Source organism: Podarcis pityusensis (assembly GCF_964106645.2).
Source record: "Podarcis pityusensis genome assembly, chromosome: 15".
In the NCBI taxonomy this organism is placed as follows: Eukaryota; Metazoa; Chordata; class Lepidosauria; order Squamata; family Lacertidae; genus Podarcis; species Podarcis pityusensis.
In genome coordinates this window covers 23026399-23045316 of record NC_138040.1, presented here as the reverse complement: position 1 = coordinate 23045316, position 18918 = coordinate 23026399, and the positions used below count along the sequence as shown (strand labels likewise).

Genomic DNA, 18918 nt, shown 5'->3' with positions numbered 1-18918 from the left:
AAAAAGTAAGGGGAAATGTGTGTGCGTCTTACGGAGCGAATGCAGGCTGCGCAGCTATCCCAGAAGCCAGAACAGCAAGAGGAATTGCTGCTTTCACTGCGCAGCAATCCCTCTTGCTGTTCTGGCTTCTGAGATTCAGAATATTTTTTTTCTTGTTTTCCTCCTCCAAAAACTAGGTGCGTCTTGTGGTCTGGTGCATCTTATAGAGCGAAAAATACGGTATCTGCTCACAGAAAATAAATAAAATTAAGCTGAAAATATGTGAACGAGACATAAAACTCATGTATTACTAAATGAAGGGGAGGGAGCTTAGAACAGCAAAAGGTTCCAGGGCAAGTGCTGATATGTTTAAGACCTTCAATTCTAGAACCCATGAAGAAACCAAGACCTAGTCCTCACATCTCACTGATGTGAGTAAACCTGTATCTGGGCTGCACCTCTTGACTGAATGTTCCTTCATTTAAAACAAAACAAAAAAAAACCATACAGAGAAAGCTAGTACAAAAGCTAGACTTGAATTTGTCTCCATCTAGTTTTCTACATGCAGAGACTTCTATTCTTTTTTTGCATGGGAGAGCATTCTGTGAGTAAAGTTGTGCAGCGAAGACACAGATTCATCATCCCAGTAAGAACTAAACCGATTGAGGCTTAAACCAAACAAGGATGTTCAACTGCGGATGATTTGCGTGTTGAGACCGCGCAGCCACCCCTTCATTGGAAATAACTCACACAAGGACACAGATATTAGGTTTATGTTATTGGGCAAATTTTGGCCACAACTTTATTGAAATTACAGAATGTGGGCGGTATTGGCTTAGGCATTGATTGGACCTGACTATATCTGACTCCTGCCCATTGTGCAGGAAGTCCCAGTAAGGGTAAGCCACCGGTAGGGGGAGCCCTGTCAATGCGAACCAACTCAAGCTCCCCCTGGTGTTCCCATCGGGGTCGTGTCAAGGCCTTAGCCCCCCAGCTGGGCTTCAGACTAGATCAACACCCCTGGGTTCCTTTAACGGAATACCCTTAAGCATGGAGGGGCAGGTGATGGCCACACCTCACCTCCCCCACACAAGGTCAAACAATGCCTAACTGCAACCCTAACAAAGTTGTGATGATTGCTACGAGGTAGGCGAAAACCAAGTGGCCAGTGCCAATTTGCCAAGTGTAAAAATTCCTACCAGGCCCCTCAGACAACCAAGGCGACCAACCAAAGTCCATAGCAAGGCCATTGCCTAACCTGCAAAATAGGGAGGGAGGGTGGGAGATTGAGGAAGCGAGCCAAAGAGGAAGTCCTCTGGCTCGCTCCTCCATTTAAACGGCCACGGCCATGCCCCCCCCCCCCGGCCAGCAGGTTGGCTGGCCGGGCTCTGACGTGGCCGGGATCCCCCAGGCAACAGGGGACAAGGTCCCCCGCCCCCAGTGGGGAGTGGGTGGCCATGCGATCCACCGCAACTCCTCCCCACTGGGAAGTGGAGCGGTTTAACTCCAGTTCTGATGTGGTCGCAAGGATCTTAGGATCCAAAGATGGACCAGCAGTTTTGCCCAGGAAACAAAGAAAAACATTTGTCTAGTGACATAATAAACAAGCAGGCTGTTGAGAAAGGGTTACTGAGCATTTGAGAGAGCCCCCAGGAAACCAGAAAGATAGAGGGGGCAGTGACCTTGGGACAATATCTTTCTGAAACTGCTCTTCTTTTTCTTGGGCCTCTGATAGGTATCCGTCTGCCAGGAAATGGTGACAGAGCTGCGTAGCATCATTCTCTGCAAGGACAGTTTCCACCCCCGTCGGAGGCGAGGGGGGATCATACGGACTCGCCCTGTTATACAAGAAGAACGGAGGGCCCGCACCACGACCATGCTAAGCAACGGAAAGCTCTGTGGTGGCGGCGACCCCGAGCAGCTGGCACAGAGACTTGCACAAGAAGCCGTCCTGGTCGCTCGGGGTTGCACACACATCCGGGTGTGTCCAGAATGCCGGAGGTTCCAAGGCCTTCGGGTCCGGCCAGGGCCAGATTCCCCCGTGCAAAGCGACGAGAGCTTGGAGTGGGAGAAAGCAACAAACAGCAGTGAGCCTGAGTAAAACAGTGGGGAGACGGCGGCAGCAAAAGAAGCTAAATGTTCCATTTTACAGAACATGAGACTTGTACACAGTGTTGAACTCTTTTTAAATTAATAAAGAGGCACCCCAGCTTGCCAAGAGCAAATCAAAGCTTTAGGCTGGGGGCTGAGCCCAATGGGAACTTTTGTTACCTGTCTTATATGAGAAAGTATCTAACCTACCTACTTTCTGAAACGCTAAGAGAATGCCCCTCTAGCTAGGCTGAGAGGACCCTTCCTCAACAGCCTGCTCCTCAGAAACTTGAGGTATGGGGTATGGGGGAAAAAAGCAAGTCACACAGAGCTGGTGGCAACCAGAGTCACAAATATCCTAAACCAGGTGAAAAAACATTATTGCCACAAGGACTTCTTTATGGGGGGTGGCGGTTCTTTTCTTTTGGAATTTGTGGTGGGGAGGATAATTTTCTTTATTTTATTCTTGGAACTTCAGGACCTAGAGGGATCCAGCACTCCTGAGTTCGGGTACTGAGCTCACACAGCTTTCCCAGTGTCAGGTGAGGGTGCGGAAGAGGGGAAAGGTTAAGTCCCATATAAGAGCAGCCACCAACAAGGAACATCCATTCAAAGAGTTACAAATACCAAAAACCAACTAACACAATGAACTTGGAGGCCTTGATAACAGCTAGAATTTCAGGGTACTTGTGTCTGTCTTGCTTGCTTAAACAACTCGCCCCCACCTTCACATTGGTCTTTCTTTGTACACATTTTGAGAAAGCTAACCAGTAGGAGAGCAGGTTGGGGACGTGGAATTCTGTATTCTCCCCCCAGCAGGGGGTGGTAGAATTTAACTATCCCAGGTTGTCAGCTTTTGAAAGTCAACTTTTAACACTGTGTTAAGAGAGAGGTCCTCGCGATTTATTACATGTGCCCGTGATCAGCTCGGTTCTTAAGACGAAAAATCACCATCCCCAAGTTCAATAGACTCACTTATGACCTAGACATCATCCTCTCTCTATAAGAGGGTTTCTTTGCTATGAAATATCACTGGGTGAAGGTACACCAGCAATGTCCATGGCGTCTTTTGAAGACCTATGAGAAGAATGGACCAACAGCCAGGAAATCCTTAGCAACGGTTTTGAGCAGTTGCAGGTTTTCTGTGGGAGGAGTTCGATTTCCTGATTGACAATTCTATGCAATTCCTGATTGTAAAAATACAAGGAACTAAAACAAAGTGATGACAAATGAACACAGGTCAAATAACCTGTTCTTGGTTTTTTTCCCCCCCCGGTTTGTTTTTGAATGTACTGAAATAAAATATGTCCTTCTATATAAATATAGGATTTTTTCCCTCTATACCTTTGATATTCAGAGGTAGCTGGAGTCCCAGTTCATAAGGGGGAAGGATATGTAGTTGCCTATGGCTAATACACTTTATTCCATTCTTTCTATCCACATTGGAGCAGTTTGCCAATTGGTTAAGTTAGTATTATATTGTCATTGGCCACAATAAAACACTAAGTGTTCTTAAGTTCTTTCAGTTGGTTTAAGCGTTCCTAACTCTGTATTGGATTGTGGCCACTAATCGGGCAGGGAAGATACTTGTGTTAAGGACTCTAGAAGTGGTAGAGGAAAGGATTAATGTTGTTCTTCTAACTGGTTTGGGATTTATTTTAACAGGTAATAACAGCCATCAACTCTGTGAATGGGGTATATTGAATACAGCAAAAAGAAAAGGAAGGAAATAATCTCTGATGGCATTGTAAGTGTGAAACACAGAGAAATTTAGCTTTCTGTTTTTAATCCTTGATATGGCAATAAAAATTTAAAGTCCCTGACAGCAGTGAGTGCTGTGGGCACCGAGAGAAGCCTTTGGGGAGAGAAAGGAAACAAACACTTATGATTATCCTACTCACAGAGAAAGCTCATTTCTAACCCCAGGCAGTTGGCATCACACTCAGAATGGGGGGGAAAGAGAGATCTGTGCTGAACTTTTATTTTTACTTACGCTTTAGTAACTGAAAGCACTTTACCTTCCCAGTTCTGATATTCTGTTATTACTTTTATTTCATGCCTCTCCTCCCAAGAAACTCAGGGCAGTGTACAACATGCTTCTTTCACCTCTAGGCTATCCCCACATCTACCCTGTGAGGGAAGTCAAGCAGCCTAAAAGAAGAGACAGCAGCTTGTCCAAGCACACACAGTGAGCTTCATGGCTGAGTGGAGATTTCAATCTGGAACTCCACATGCCTAGCTGAGGAAAGATATCATAGAACCATACTAAGAACCATAGTTATAACCAGCACATCCTTGGTGCAAATATGGATAGAGCCTTTTCGTGTGAGGGTGACTTACCAGCTGAACTTTTTTAAAAAACCTTCTGCATAAAGCTGAACTAAAATTTCTTCTTAAGATGAAGAAAAGAGCAACCAAAGGCCTACCTAATTAAGCATCCTGCTTTCTGCTTTAGACAATCAGATGCCCCATGGAAGAAGGGCATGAATGCAACAGCTCCCAGTAACTGCTTCCTCTATAGCAGGCATCCCCAAACTCAGTCCTCCAGATGTTTTGGGACTACAACTTCCATCATCCCTAGCTAACAGGACCAGTGGTCAGGGATGATGGGAATTGTAGTCCCAAAACATCTGGAGGGCCGAGTTTGGGGATGCCTGCTCTATGGAGTCCACCAGTCCCCTGATGTTAAACCCACTTGCTGGCATCTCCACATCTAAGTGATTGTAAATGGTTGATGAAACCTTATAAGTCAAGTCGCCTTAGCCTTGATGGGGCAGGCCATGCAAATACAACTCAGAGGTGTGTGGGTTATGTGGCAGAGCTGAATGACAGGTGGACACTCTGGTCCTACTAACTGCACTCCTAAAATGTTCGGGAAGCACCACCGTTGCTCATTGCTCAGCCATACGAATGCCAACTGCTGTCACATCCACCTTCGTGACAGCAACAAGGGAAATTCTACTGAGCATGGCTGTGTTTCATTTAAAGGCTGACACGTTTGCACAAGCAACAGGGAATATTCATCAAAAGAGCATGGGTCTTTTAACATTTATTTACAGATTACCCAAAGGGAAAAATAGAGTTCTCATGAATAATTGAATCTGAGCTTTCTTTCACAGGGGTGAACAAAGACAAGCCAGACAACGAAAGACACACCATTTCTTTTGCCGCTCCAAAGCCCTATCACACATTGAGGAAGCCTAAGTACATGGCCACGTTGGCACATGCCAACTTGAAGTGCATTATTGATTTTGATTTTTGTACTCCCAGTTTGCTTATTTAAAAACTGGATTAACACTTGTTAGCTGTAGCACCTGTACCTTCCTTTCCGTGGCAATTATACTGCTTTGGTTCTTCATCCTTTGATCCTGTAGGACATTCTTCAACCTGAGAATATGCTTGGCCACCTGCCATTCTCTTGCCAAATAGTTAAAGGATGTATTGGTGGATCTGAGGGTACAGGCACTGACCGTGCCACTCTCTGGACAGCAATTTAAGTTTGTTACTGCCTGGCACGGAAGAGTTCACATAACCATTTGGCAGGATAAGGCTATCATGAGCTAGTAATGACTGTTATATGGAGCCTCCAAGTTCGGAAGAACCATGCCTCTGAACCCAAGTTGCTGAGGAACAATGTGTCCTGCCTATGGCCTTCCAAAGGCTCTGGTTGTGAGAAGCAGGGGGCTAGACTGGATAGGCCTTTGGTCTGATTCAGCAGGTTCAGGGCTTTTTTTTTTTAGCCAAAAATCAGTCCAAGCACTCTCAGGTGGGCACCATTGCCATTATAAGAGAACAACAGAGACATTCATGTTGAGTTCCACCACCTCTTATGTTCTCACTGATTTAAAAATTGGAGAGAGCATGGTGCTTATTAAATCTAACAACTGATTGATGAAATTGATGGGTATGTGAATGTCTACTCCATTTCCATGTGGGCTGTTTATGCCCTTGGTGGAGGACTCAGAAAATTGATTCCATTATAAACAAATCAGAAATATGGGATAACGTCAGCATGGTCAGACAATAAGCAGCCAGTAATATTTCCATTTTTTTCCACTTTAACAGCAGCTTCCCTTCCCTCTCCCACCCACACCCACAATAATCAGGTCAAACTTTTCCCATCCCTTTATTTCCATGCCAAGAAAACTTAACTTGATGATTTTCTGCATGTCAGAATGCTGTTAAAGGCACAGGGAAAGGGCCAGGGAAAAGGCATCGAATTCTAGCAGCCAGTGATGTGCCTAAGAATTGTGTAAATTGAAGTTTACATTTCCAATCAACTACCAAGATTGGAGCACCTGTAGTAGTAAATACTGAATTGGAGGAATATGTACAAAGGTGATTCAAACAATATTTAAAAGTCAGATCTGGTTTTCCTTCTTTCCTTACAAATCAGTAAGGTTTCCTTTTCTGTTATACACTTTTAGTTCAATTTGTGTGTGTGTGTTTTGTTTTGTGTGCTTTGGGGTCAGAGTTTTGCAATAAAACGCACACAGATTCTGAGAAATTAGTGGATGGATTAAAACTACTTCAGGTGAACACACAATAACAAGGCACACATTGCTCTTTTCCCATCCACAGGGGCAGATTTTCAGTTCAGTGGAAGCAGTCTTTCCATGGCCTCTTTGCTTTGACCAACCCCACTCACATGCAAATAAAGTTCATGGTTTTGTCATTTGAAATGCACTTTCCCAGAATGTCTACCTATTGATGAAAAGTGGTAATTCTAGTAAGCGATCTCTTCCAGATCCCACTGGGAGCAGACGATTAGATCAATTCAAATATAATTGCTTTATCTCTTTTAATTGTTTCACCACACCTGCTGTCCATTACCAAGAGGCACATAAAGTGAGGATTTTAAATTCCTCTCTGTTTAAGTCTCTCCTGTGTTCCTTATTAGAATATTCATCCTGGGGGTTTGCCAAGTTTAGCTCTTATGCAGGTTAGGTGAGACTCCCATATGATAACTAAGATACTGGGGAAACCCTTTTTATAATGAATGTTTTATGAGTTTTTGATTTCCAGGCCAGTTAATTTGCACTCAGCTCTAAAGGGATATTATTTTTCCTTAAAGGTCCGGTCTGGGACTTGACTTCTAGATGCATTAATGTATTGCTGAGGGTCGCGGGCTGTCTCAGAACTCCACAGATGCAATTACTGAGAATTCTGGTTCTGTTTAACCATCCCAGAATCATTTTGCAGTTCCAAAGTCTGGTGAAGAGATAAAGCTCACAATGATAACAAGGGAGGTGGGACGGATCCTCCTATTTAGGTCAGCACATTTAGTAAGAATGACTACTTAACCCTTTCTTTGATGGTGTTTTAGAAAGAGCAGCACAATGGCCTTTTTCACACAGTGAAAGAACAGAGAGGCTCTTTTCATTCTTCTCTACCTTGTTTGGTTACCTTTTGACAGTACATTCATTTGCTTTTTCTACCAACTCACTTCTAAGATCTCAAGAGCAAATACAGGCCAGGTTCTCTGTTGATAGAACTGACAGGCATTTCATTTATCTGAATAGATCTGAATAAAGAGCCGGTTAAAGATCTTATTCTACATAATTAGGATTGGATTCTAAACCCAGAACGATAAAATTTGGAAAGAACATAAAGAAACATTATTGAATTTGCAGCAGTACCTTAACAACAAGGTGATTAGCTAGACAGGAAATTAACTCTCCTATGTTCAAATCCTTTCTTACTCCAACTTACTGGGTAAAAAGGTAAAGGGACCCCTGACCATTAGGTCCAGTCTGGGGTTGCGGCGCTCATCTCGCTTTATTGATCAAGGGAGCCGGCGTACAGCTTCCGGGTCATGTGGCCAGCATGACAAAGCCATTTCTGGCGAACCAGAGCAGCGCACGGAAACGCCGTTTACTTTCCTGCTGGAGCGGTACCTATTTATCTACTTGCACTTTGACGTGCTTTCGAACTGCTAGGTTGGCAGGAGCAGGGACCAAGCAACGGGAGCTCACCCCGTCACGGGGATTCAAACCGCCGACCTCCTGATCGGCAAGTCCTAGGCTCTGTCATGTGCAAATTACTAGGTGAAGGTTATACAAAACCATATTTGGGGGCTACAGCAGAGATGGGGAACCTATGGATCTCCAGAGATTTTTGGACAACAACTCCCATCATCCTTGACGGTTGACTGGGACTGATGTGATTTGGAATTGGACAACATCTGAGGTCCAGATGTTCTCCGTCCCAGCACTACAGATGTATCCCTGTCTTCAAGTACTCCGCTTAGCAGAATTGACTCTCTGGGTGAGGCAGAGCAACTCTGTGAGCATTTGAACTCTGCTGACTTCACACTGCTTCACCCCTCCCCACTCCCAGAAAGCAATAGCAACTCATCTACCTGGAAACTAGTGTCACAGCCCCACCCGACCCAGCAAGGTACTTCTGCAACCTACTAACTTCCTGGATTGCATGAAACCATTAGTATGCTGCCACATCCAATAAACCAAGCACGGACCTGCAGTTGCCTTCTAAATCAAAATTGTAGAGCACAGTTTGAAACTGGCTAGAAATCCTGCTATGGAGAGAAAGTGCAAACCATAGTTTGCTGGTTCAGCTCTAATAGCTCTAATGGTTCAGCTCTAATATGATTTGCTGCCACAAACCAAGTAATGTTTGTTGTAACTAATGAAGCAGAGAACTCAAAAGATAACAAGAGGAGGAGTGGAGACTACAGGAGCCTGAGTCCCTGATTCAGTTTGCCTGTAACACTAAGCCAAACCATGGTTTAGCACAAATGTGTAAGCGCGAGGTCCTCCTGGAGAGGAGATTGTGGCTGTTTAGCTCCTCTAGCCCTTTGGCTGCTGTGCATTAAACCATTGTTTAGCTTATCATGTTATCTGAACCCAAAGTTGTGGTTTGTCTCTCCAGACAAACCATGAGCTATAATACAAGAACAAACCTTGCTTACAACTTGTGGTTAATCTGTAGAGAGATAAAAGCACCCAAAATCTCCTTTTGGAGACAACATTCATTCTAAGTTACGGTTTGGCTTAGTGTAATGTACGGTTTTGGTCAGTCATGTAACACACCACCATGGTTTGGCATTACAATGTAAAGCAGAAATGAACAATACTTACTTCAATGAAACACCAAAGAGTGTAGTCTTTATATCAGTGTATTGCACATTCCTTTATGCTGATCAGCAGGAAGTGTCAGGTGATGGTTGAAGCAAATTGGTGTGGACTTGATTAGTGCTCCAGTGGGGAACTGCGGAGGAAAAGGAGGAGTGTAAGTATGATAAAGAACTTGCTGCTATCACTATGACTGGTTTCCTACCTCTCTGAACAAGTGCTGGAGTGCTAGAGATATGATCATAATTGTAAAGAGGATTTATTTTTAAGTAAATGGGGTTGTAAGCCTATTGAAATGACAATAGTGACTTCACAAAGGCTATTATGATGACAGATTGATTGGAAAACACTTTGCAAGTTAACAGTGAGGAATGCATATTACAGGGCAAACATGGAGGAAAAAAACTGTTGCTTCCCCCTCCCCCTCCCCCTCCCCAAAAGCAGATGTACAGCGGCATAAAGGGGGGAGGGGGCAGCGGCAAAAAGGCCTCATGCAAAATCCGTTACAAAAACTTAACAGAGAAATGTTTTGCAAGACAGGACGAGCTGAAGCATTTGTAGAGTGGAGTTTTTATAGTAACAGATCGCTGTGCATAAATGCAAACCAATTACAGAGCACCTAAAAGGCCATCAATTAGAATGGGATAGAGAGACGCAGTGATTGAATATACAGAATGTAACTCCTTTCGAGACGTGACCTGCAGTGATAAATCCCTAGAGAGGAACAGATTTCACAGGCAATCCATTCTGTACCACACTGAACCACCGTATAGGGCCTGCTCTCCAGCTGAATTCTCCCCTTACTTCACAGAGTCACCTACCATCAAACCACCCCGTGGGAAGGATCCCAATTATGTTTCTTACTGTGTTTTTAAATATATGTAATTTAATGCTATGTGTAAACTACCTTGAAAGGATTTGTATTTTATTTTGTTTATTTTATTGCACTTATATCCAGTCTATTTCTCCAAGGAGCTCGAGGCAGCATAGAAGGTTCTCCCCTTCCTCAATTAATCCCCACAACAATCCTGTGAGGTAGGTTAGGCTGAGAGGCAGTGACTGGCCCAAGGTCATCTAGTGAGCTTCATCGAAACAGAGAATCTTAAGAGTTGGAAGGGACCCAATGGCCATCTAGTCCAACCCCCTGCAATGCAGGAATCTCAGCTAAAGCATCATGGCTGAGTGGGGATTGAACCCTGACTTCCCAGGTCCTAATCTAACACGGCACCACATTGGCTCTCTGAAATGCAGGATATAAATCACTGTAATAAATCAGAATGCTCCTCTGCTCTGCTCAAGCCAACATCTACCCCTCCTTCTCATTCTCTGTTCATGTTTTTTGCCGCCGCCTTCAATTGCAGGTTTTAATTTATGCTATACATAGAAACAGGATGAAGTATCTCTGGAGTGTAGTTCTCACTGGGGCAAACCATTATAGTCATTTGAAAGCACCAACTAGATATAGACGCAGTTCTTAAGCCTCCGTCAAGCCTTTTCAGTGTCAGCAGAGCCATAGGCTCTGTTGGAGATAAAACATATATTTCAAGTTTTAGGTGCCAACACCACATTTTAAGCTGCCACAATTTTTCTTCTGGATGTGAGCCCATTGCAGGACTTGAGCGACTATTTCGACTCCTCGGAGACCAGTTTCACTGCCTGCACTATCCTAGTGAAGGATAGCAAGTAGTAGGGCTAGAAAAGACCTCTGAGTCCTGGAATCCAAGTAAACAATACTGAGGTAGATGGGCCATTAACCTAGTTCAATATAAGGCACTAGGTGCATAGCTGTCAAGTGTCCCTTATTTGGCGGGACAGTCCCTTATCCCAGCGCCATGTCCCGCTGCTGTCCCTTATTGATGAGGCTTTGTTTGGCTGCTGGCTGGGCTTTCTGCCTTTGGCTCGGAAGGGCTCAGACGTTGAACATACCTGTGTCCGCCTGGAAAATCCCTTATTTTGGCTGCTGATCCCTTATTTTCGAGGCTGGTGGTACCCTTATTTTCAAATCTGTAAGTTGACAGCTATGACTAGGTGGCCAGATGAAAAAGACTGCAGGACGCCTATAACTTTCATAATTAGAGAGGGAATTTCTGCAGGCACAGATTCCCCACCATTGCACGACGAAGCTGCACTTGTAGAAATCCCCTCCTTTGCAGTATGGATATGAAAATACTCAGTCTACCTAAAGGGGGTTGTTGTAAGGATTCAAGACATAACGTGATACAGTTTAAATACTCCCCCACCCAAAAGAACCCCATGCAAATTCTAAGTATTACTATGCTGTGCTTAATTTATTGTGCAAAGTTTATTGCTAACTGCTTATCTTTCCTATAGCTGCCAGTCCCCGAAGTGAAGTTAATTCCCTATTTTTATACAAAGAAATCCAACCCAATATTCAAACTGCAAAGATGCATAATACATGGCAGTAAATCAATGTAGACAAGATCCCTAGCTGATGTAAATAAGATATATATTTTTAAACAAAAAATGCACCTAGGGAGGGATATGGCCTTATTTTACTAACATCTTATTGGGTACTTCAGACTATATTTTGCTTTGTTTGGGAAAGAGTACATTTCTTGTCAAGAGTTATCTGTGCTCTAAGGTAACATTGATGAGTTTAGCACTTCAGGCTTAGCTCTGAGCAAGCCAAGGTTGGATGTAATTTATTTCAAGGCCAAAAGGGAATGCAAATGAATGCAGAGAGAAAGATCCCTCTGATCCCCAGGTGAATTTTAAGATGGCTGATTTGTCTGTTCAAATTCTATTGTTGTTCTAGATTCCACTGCATTTATGAGCATGCTCAGAATTGCTCTAATTTGCAGGACTAAAGTATATAATTACACACATATACATGTGCAGTGCACACACATAAACACACAGCCCTCAACTTGATTCCATTTCTGTTTAGCAGCTGTGGAAGGCAACATAGGTTGCCCAGTTCAGTAAAGCTCCTGTGATGCAAACTACAGTATTTTAAATTGATGCAAAATAGTCAGCAAAATATCAGTGTAATACTGGTTGTGTGCCCTACCACAACCATATATTTGTGGCTTCCAGAAACATAGGTACAGTGGTACCTCAGGTTAAGTACTTAATTCATTACGGAGGTGTGTTCTTAACCTGAAACTGTTCTTAACGTGAAGCACCACTTTAGCTAATGGGACCTCCTGCCGCTGGAGCCCGATTTCTGTTCTCATCCTGAAGCAAAGTTCTTAACCTGAAGCACTATTTCTGGGTTAGTGGAGTCTGTAACCTGAAGCGTATGTAACCCGAGGTACCACTGTAAAAGTATTTACACTCTACCGTTGTGTCAGTTACTCATGGTATGGTATGTTCTCAAATTATAGTACCACACTTCGGTACTTTCTGCTCCCACACATCATTTGGATCAGAATTCAAAAGCCAAGACTTCCCCCTGCTCTTGTGAACTTGCCTTTCACACATCAGGCTGTGGGGAAAGGTTGTAGAGAACCAAACCCTTTCCTCGGCTGCTTGTTTAGTTTTTGTTGCGTTCAGGCACAGAAGGATTTGGGGAGCAGGTCTCTACAGAGGAAGGGCAGTGTTGGTACCTATGGTGACAGATTAGAAGCCCATCCATCACTCTTCAAACTTCTACAACTGAAACCCATGAGGCAAATTTAGGCTGCTTACACACAACATATTCTACATTCAATGCAAGCTTAGAGCTTGGTCCGTCCCGTCCCCACAGCACCTAGTCCACAAACATTCAGGACGTACTTCGTATTTTATGTCCCTGAAAAGAGCTTTTTCACAAACTAGTTTCATTCCAAAAATAAAAGATCCGTGCACATTGATTCTGCGTTACCCCCACTCACAGTGGGTTCATTTGAAAACAGACGGAGACAGTCACAGCAATGGGGAGGGCAGGGTGCCCACATCTGCCCAGTGATGCTGTGGGTGGGCATATATCAAGACTGCAATACCACTTCCTTGTTCATTCACCCGGGGCATGTGCAGGCAGCAAAAAGTGTGAATAAACCTAATTCAAGGGGTGGGGTGTTTCAAATGTGTAGCAAGTACAGTAACCACACTCATCCTTGTGGATGGCAGGATCTACAATAGAATCAATCTAGACTGAAAGCAGCAGGCTGAGGATAAGCATGAATGGTTCTGGATTGAGAAAAGCTACATTTTTGTGCTACAAACAGGTTTGTGCGTACACAGCCACCAAATTCTGCTCCCCCTGCTGTCTCTGTGCCTTTACCCTAAGCCTGAACAAATCAGTCAGGTATTCTAAGGAACCTGGTGTTTTTGCAAGAACGCTAAGGAATATTCAGTTTTGTGTTATTCACACCTCATAATTTTGAAGTGTCTTTATTATTTTGAATATTTGCTCAGTTGTTTGTTTGTTCTGAAATAAAGAGAGCTTGATTCCAAGTAATGTATTTAAGACTATGGGGAAAGGACAAAAACAGTTTTGGACTTACCCTATGGATTCAAAAGGCAGTAGATTGATGTTGGCTGCACACTGATTTTTTACCATTCTCTCAGGAGCATCCCTTGGGATGCTAAACACTCAATAGGTTTGCTGTGTCAGGGCACTATGGTTAATGGGGAAATTTTGCACCTTTGACTCCCTTTTAATCATCAGATACAGTGAAAGAGTTCTTCTCTTGATGCTTATTGAAGCTCCAATTTTATCTTTCATGATTAAATCATGAAATTGGACAAAAATGTTTAAATTAACTGAAAAAGAGATTTGTGAAAAGATCCAGATTTCTTTAAAGAATTGAGGAATCGTCCCCGGGGGTGGGGGGGAGATGCATTTCAAATGTTTCTTGTTTTTTCATTTCACATTTCAGATGTGAGCTTTTGAGAATAGGGAATTTAGAATTTGTTATCAGCCCTGAAGCCATAGAATTACACGGATTATGAATCACAATAACTGCGAAAGGGATTGAGACAGAGCATAGATTGAGTGTTGTGATTTTCTAAAGCCATATTTGCTAGGGATAAATTGCACATAGGGAACATGCAAATTCCACAGCAATCTATATGCAAGGGGTGGGTCAGGTATGGGAGAAAAAGAGACAAGGAACCTGGAAGGACACAGAGGAAAAAGAAGAAAAGATTTCAACAGAAACAGCTGTGGACTCAAGGCAATCATGACTACATTTCAGGAGCATTTCTAAATTGGTTTGGTTCACGTGTAACGCTAAGCCAAAGCATGGCTTATCAAGAATGGGCAAACAAATGGGTTCCCAGCATGAAGATCATGGCCACTGCACTCCTTCCCAGGTCCTGCTGCTGCCATGCTACCCAGGGCTAAGCCATTGTTTGCCTTAGTATTACATCTGATCCCTTGCTCTGTGTTTGTCGCCCCAAAGCACAAATAATAAACCAAGAACAAACCTTAGTTATCACTTATAGTTTTCCTGGACCATGACAAACCATGAGAACTGATTTGTTCATAATGCTAAGCCAAACCAAGGCTTAGCCCTGGGTAGCATGACAACAGCAGAACTGGGAATGGGGTGGCAGCAGTTACAATCTACATTCTGGGAACCCAAGGTTGGTTTGTTCCCATTAAGACATGGTTTGGCTTAGCATTATGTGTGAAGTGGGTCATCATCTTATTTTGTGGGCAAATAATCAAGTTATAAGCTGTCACATAAAATAATTATGAATTGTAGGAGTGACTCATTAAAAGGCGCATCTTCCTAGCTTCATCCAAAACACAAGACCGTGTTACAGAACTACTCTTTCATCATGTCAACGAGCCCATCTTAGACCACAGGCTGGGCAAAAGTGGGTCACTAATAATGCAGTCCTATTCATATTTACTTAAGAGAAAGCCTGACTGAACAAAGTGAACCTCATTCCTGAGAAAGCATGCTTGGGCTCAGGCTACAAACCTGCCTTTTGCCTAAAATTAAAATTTCAAATGTCATGCATTTGGAAAAATTCTTTAAAGTCAGTTTGGATAAACGAGGAGGGGAAAGGTGCAGTTTTGAATATGGCCAGTGAGTGAAAAAGAAACGATTTAGTTTGGGGCTAGAAAGCAGCAGCTGTGGCAAACTTTCAGAGTGTGCTGCTGTTGGGGGATTGATGCTGCCTTGTGATTAAACACTGCTTACGTTCCTCTGCTCTGTCTGTACACCTGTGCATAAACATATAGACCAGGAGACATGTGAAGTATTGGGCAGTTTCTGCCTGCCAGGCAACTGACCCTGTGAAGCTTCCTCTAAACCCCCTAACATATGAAGCATGAAATGACTTGTCATAGATCAATGACTCAGGTGAACTGGGGAGGGAATCCTTTTCAAATGTGTGTATGCCATAAAACTGGCAAGCAGATCTGATACCTCAGAAGACAGGAATAAAATTCAAAATGACTCTGGGAGAATAGAAAACTAGGGTGAAACAAAGGGCTCATCCACATTTCTTTGTTCCCCATTTCTAGGCACTGTCCAGGGGTGAGCAGTTTTATTTATTTTTTGGCCCAGCGCTTTCCCCAGGAAAACCCGTGTTTTACCACTGAATTGGAGCAAATGGCAATCGGGTTTTTGCAGATTACTGCTGGTTCCAATTCAGCAGTAAAATGAGGGGTTTCCTGGAGGAAATGCAGGAACAACAAAATGAACATTCAGACATAGACCTGGAAAACCCCAGACCCTCAAAATGTCCCTATTTTCCAAGGACAGTCCCAGATTTACAGAAGCCGTCCCGGTTTCTGATTTGATCCAGGAATGCCCCACTTTTCCTTGTTGTTGTTGTTTAGTCGTTTAGTCGCGTCTGATTCTTCGTGACCCCATGGACCAGAGCACCCCATGGACCAGAGCACCCCATGGACCAGAGCACGCTTTTCCTTACGACATCCCTATTTTCGTCGGAGAAACGTTGGAGGGTATGAAACCCAGAACTGTGCTTAGAAAGCATGGAGCAAAAGAACTGTGAGTATGGATGAGGACAAAATGAAAGTCAGCAGAGACAAACACAAAATTCTGGAGGGGAGGGGGGAAATCAAATGCACAGGTTTAGTTAGGATGATTCCTGGCTTGGCAGCAGTACAGGTGAGAAGGATCTAGGGATTGTAGTCAGTTAGTTTTAACTCTGAGCATGGCTAATACTGGATACAACCAACCATGTCAAGTTCTGACTGCCACACTTGAAAAAAAGAATTAGAAAAACTGGAACAGATTCAGTCGAGGGTACAACAAAGTTGGTCAGGGATATGGAAAGCAAGTCTTACAAGGAAAGACTGAATCATGTTATGTTTAGCTGGGAGAAGAATGAGGAGAGGCACGGCAGCTCTTCTTCCTCCAGTAAGCAGGACTAGATAAAATAGTTGTACATCAGGAGAAACTTAGGCTGAAGACAAGGCAGCATTATAAAATAGGCACAAGGGCAAATGTGTCTGGTGAGTGTTCTGCAGACAGGGCCCCATAGTGAGAGAGGAAATTATGTGTATTCTGGAATGTTCTGTTAGTAAAGCAGTTGAACAATGCATTAATTACATATGACGTATAATTGTGTACCAGTTTAAAAGCTACCCCAGCTTTAAAAGCTAATAAATCATCATCTTGATCTCACAGCAAGAATAATCACTGGGTGTTTATTCAAGACTACACATGAATCACAATCACAAGGCCTTTTATATATAATTGGGGTGCTTTTATATGTTACATCCTGACTAGAGCGTTTTAGGTCACAGTCCTCAATAGGACTTTTGAGTATAGGATGTTTTGACTGTATTGTTATTCCTGTTCGTGTTCTGTTGTTGTGAGCTGCCTTGGAATGATGATTTATGATGAGAGGCAGGAGGAGGAGGAATACATCACTAAAATAAGTAACTACAAATAAAGGTGTATAAAGGAGTTTTTCTTTGAATGATTTTAGTATTTTATATTTATGTTGGTTTTGCAATTAATAAATCAATGGCAATAATAGTAATAATAGAAACAACAGCCTCTCCAAAAGGGAGAGAACTTGATGCTAGCATCCAATACCAAGATGAAGGTCTAGCAGGCTTGCATGTTGAGCATGCTGCTTTATGAAGTGAGTCGTGGGCAACTTACAACCAGCAGGAGCAATGTCTCAACGCCTTCCATGTACACTGTGTCAGGAAGATTTTGGGCCGGACAGTCTCAAACAAAAATGAGCTCTCTCAAACCCCCACTCCTGTCTCAGCAACACCTATGTTGGCTTGGTCATGTCCACAGAAGATGGTAGGATCCCCAAGGACATGCTCCACGGGGAGTTGGCTTCAGGTACCAGGCCTTGTTGGGAGACTAGCTCTGTGTTACGAAGTCTGAAAACACGACATGGAAGACTTGGCAACACCAACCCTTCTTCTGGGAGTCCCTTGCAGATGACCGCAGTGCCTGGAGACAGCCAGTCAGGTCATGCATCCATAGCAGTGACCAGAGGAATGACGGCTGGGAGTACAGAGAGAAGAAACACCACGTGCATCTGCAGAAGTATAATCAGATGCTTTCATCTTCCCCACTGCAACGTGTCTCTCTCACATCAGTCTCTACAGCCACGAGCAGGAGCTGCAACTCCTCTTCCATCGTCTGCTAAGACAGAGGGATGCTAACAGGTAAGGTGAACTGGTCTTCCTAACCAGCAGAATTAACAAACGACCGTTCTTAGAATCATTTTGGAGCAGTTAAAGTGCTGTAAAACGGATTGTGCAGACGTGGCCTTAAGTTCCCAGCACTTTATTGTGCCTAGCTCAGTTGGTAGAGCATGAGACTTAATCCCAGGGATGTGGGGTTTGAGTCCCACGTTGGACAAAATGTTTCCTGGTGTTGTTAAGAAAAAACTGCTCCTTTTTTCCCTTATGGGGTATCCAAGAGCCCGCATAGAGTCCTTACGTAGGTTCTCTATCGGTAGGAGAAAATAACAGAGGCCAACCAGAGAATATTAAGAAGCAAAGCAGCTAGTAAGCATGATCTTTATTAAATTGTTGTAACAGGGTTCCCCACTCAGGGAGGGAGAGGAACCTAGAACAATGGTGTGCAATCTCTTTATATAGACATTTGAAAATTGCCTCCCCTGTAGCTCAAGACCACCCCCCAAAACATCATACATACATCACTGAAGGGGCAGTCTACAGCAGAAAACCTGTCTGCCAGGACACCTAATAATGGCCACTGATTGCTTTTACCTGGGCATCCTGGCCACTCTCTTGTGATGGTAAATACTGTTCCTGATCCAGGTCACAGGCTCACCCTGTTCATACACAGACACATCCTTAAGACAGGATTTGTGAGCAAAGAGATAATGGGGAGGCTTTCCTATTTCCTTCCTCCTTGCAGACAGACATTTGAGGTCAATTTGGGAGAGTCAAAATGGTTTCAGGATTGTTCTCCTGTACTATTTCAGATACGTAGTTTATATATTGGAACTCCTATAACAATGCGTGGAAGGGGGTTCTGCTAGATGACCCCTTCCAACTCTACAATGCTATGGTTCTACTCTGCGCGGCAGGCTTATAGAGAGCAGAGGCATCTTGAAGTGATTTAGGTGCAGTGTGTGGACGCGGCCCGACTGGCCCACATCCTTCCAACGGCTCAGCTCCTTTGTAACACCTGCGCGCGTGCGTAGCTGGGAGAGGCTCCGACCGCAGCGCGCCTGAGGCTGAGGCAGCAGCCTCACAATGCCTAATTATGTGGCTGAGGAGCGTCACGCCGCCGCTGCCGGCCTCCCCGCCTCAGGGGAGAGGAGTCCTCGGACTACGTAGCCGCCCGACGACGCTCCCTCGGCGCCAACGGTGGCGGCTAAAGGT

At 43.9% G+C, this 18918-nt stretch overlaps 1 protein-coding gene and 1 long non-coding RNA gene across 5 annotated transcripts in view; one reads left to right on the top strand and one right to left on the bottom strand.

Annotated features, from left to right (window-relative positions):
* Window positions 1-2240, top strand: part of GRIK4 (glutamate ionotropic receptor kainate type subunit 4) — a 469347-nt gene extending 467107 nt beyond the window's left edge. For 3 of the 4 annotated variants that reach the window (XM_080983424.1, XM_080983422.1, XM_080983423.1), the window contains one exon: window positions 1715-2240. In XM_080983424.1, coding sequence (XP_080839550.1) covers window positions 1715-2080 — 366 coding nt within the window. In that variant the 3' untranslated portion in view covers window positions 2081-2240. The remainder of the gene's footprint in view (window positions 1-1714) is intronic. The other variant, XM_080983425.1, reaches the window with a different exon arrangement.
* LOC308464410 overlaps window positions 1-18913 on the bottom strand; it is a 30413-nt gene extending 11500 nt beyond the window's left edge. The window contains exons 1-2 of the long non-coding RNA XR_013980024.1: window positions 18298-18913; window positions 9171-9300 (exon numbers count right to left, since the gene is read on the bottom strand). This is a non-coding gene — a long non-coding RNA (uncharacterized lncRNA). The remainder of the gene's footprint in view (window positions 1-9170; window positions 9301-18297) is intronic.
* Between the last annotated feature and the right edge of the window lie 5 nt (window positions 18914-18918).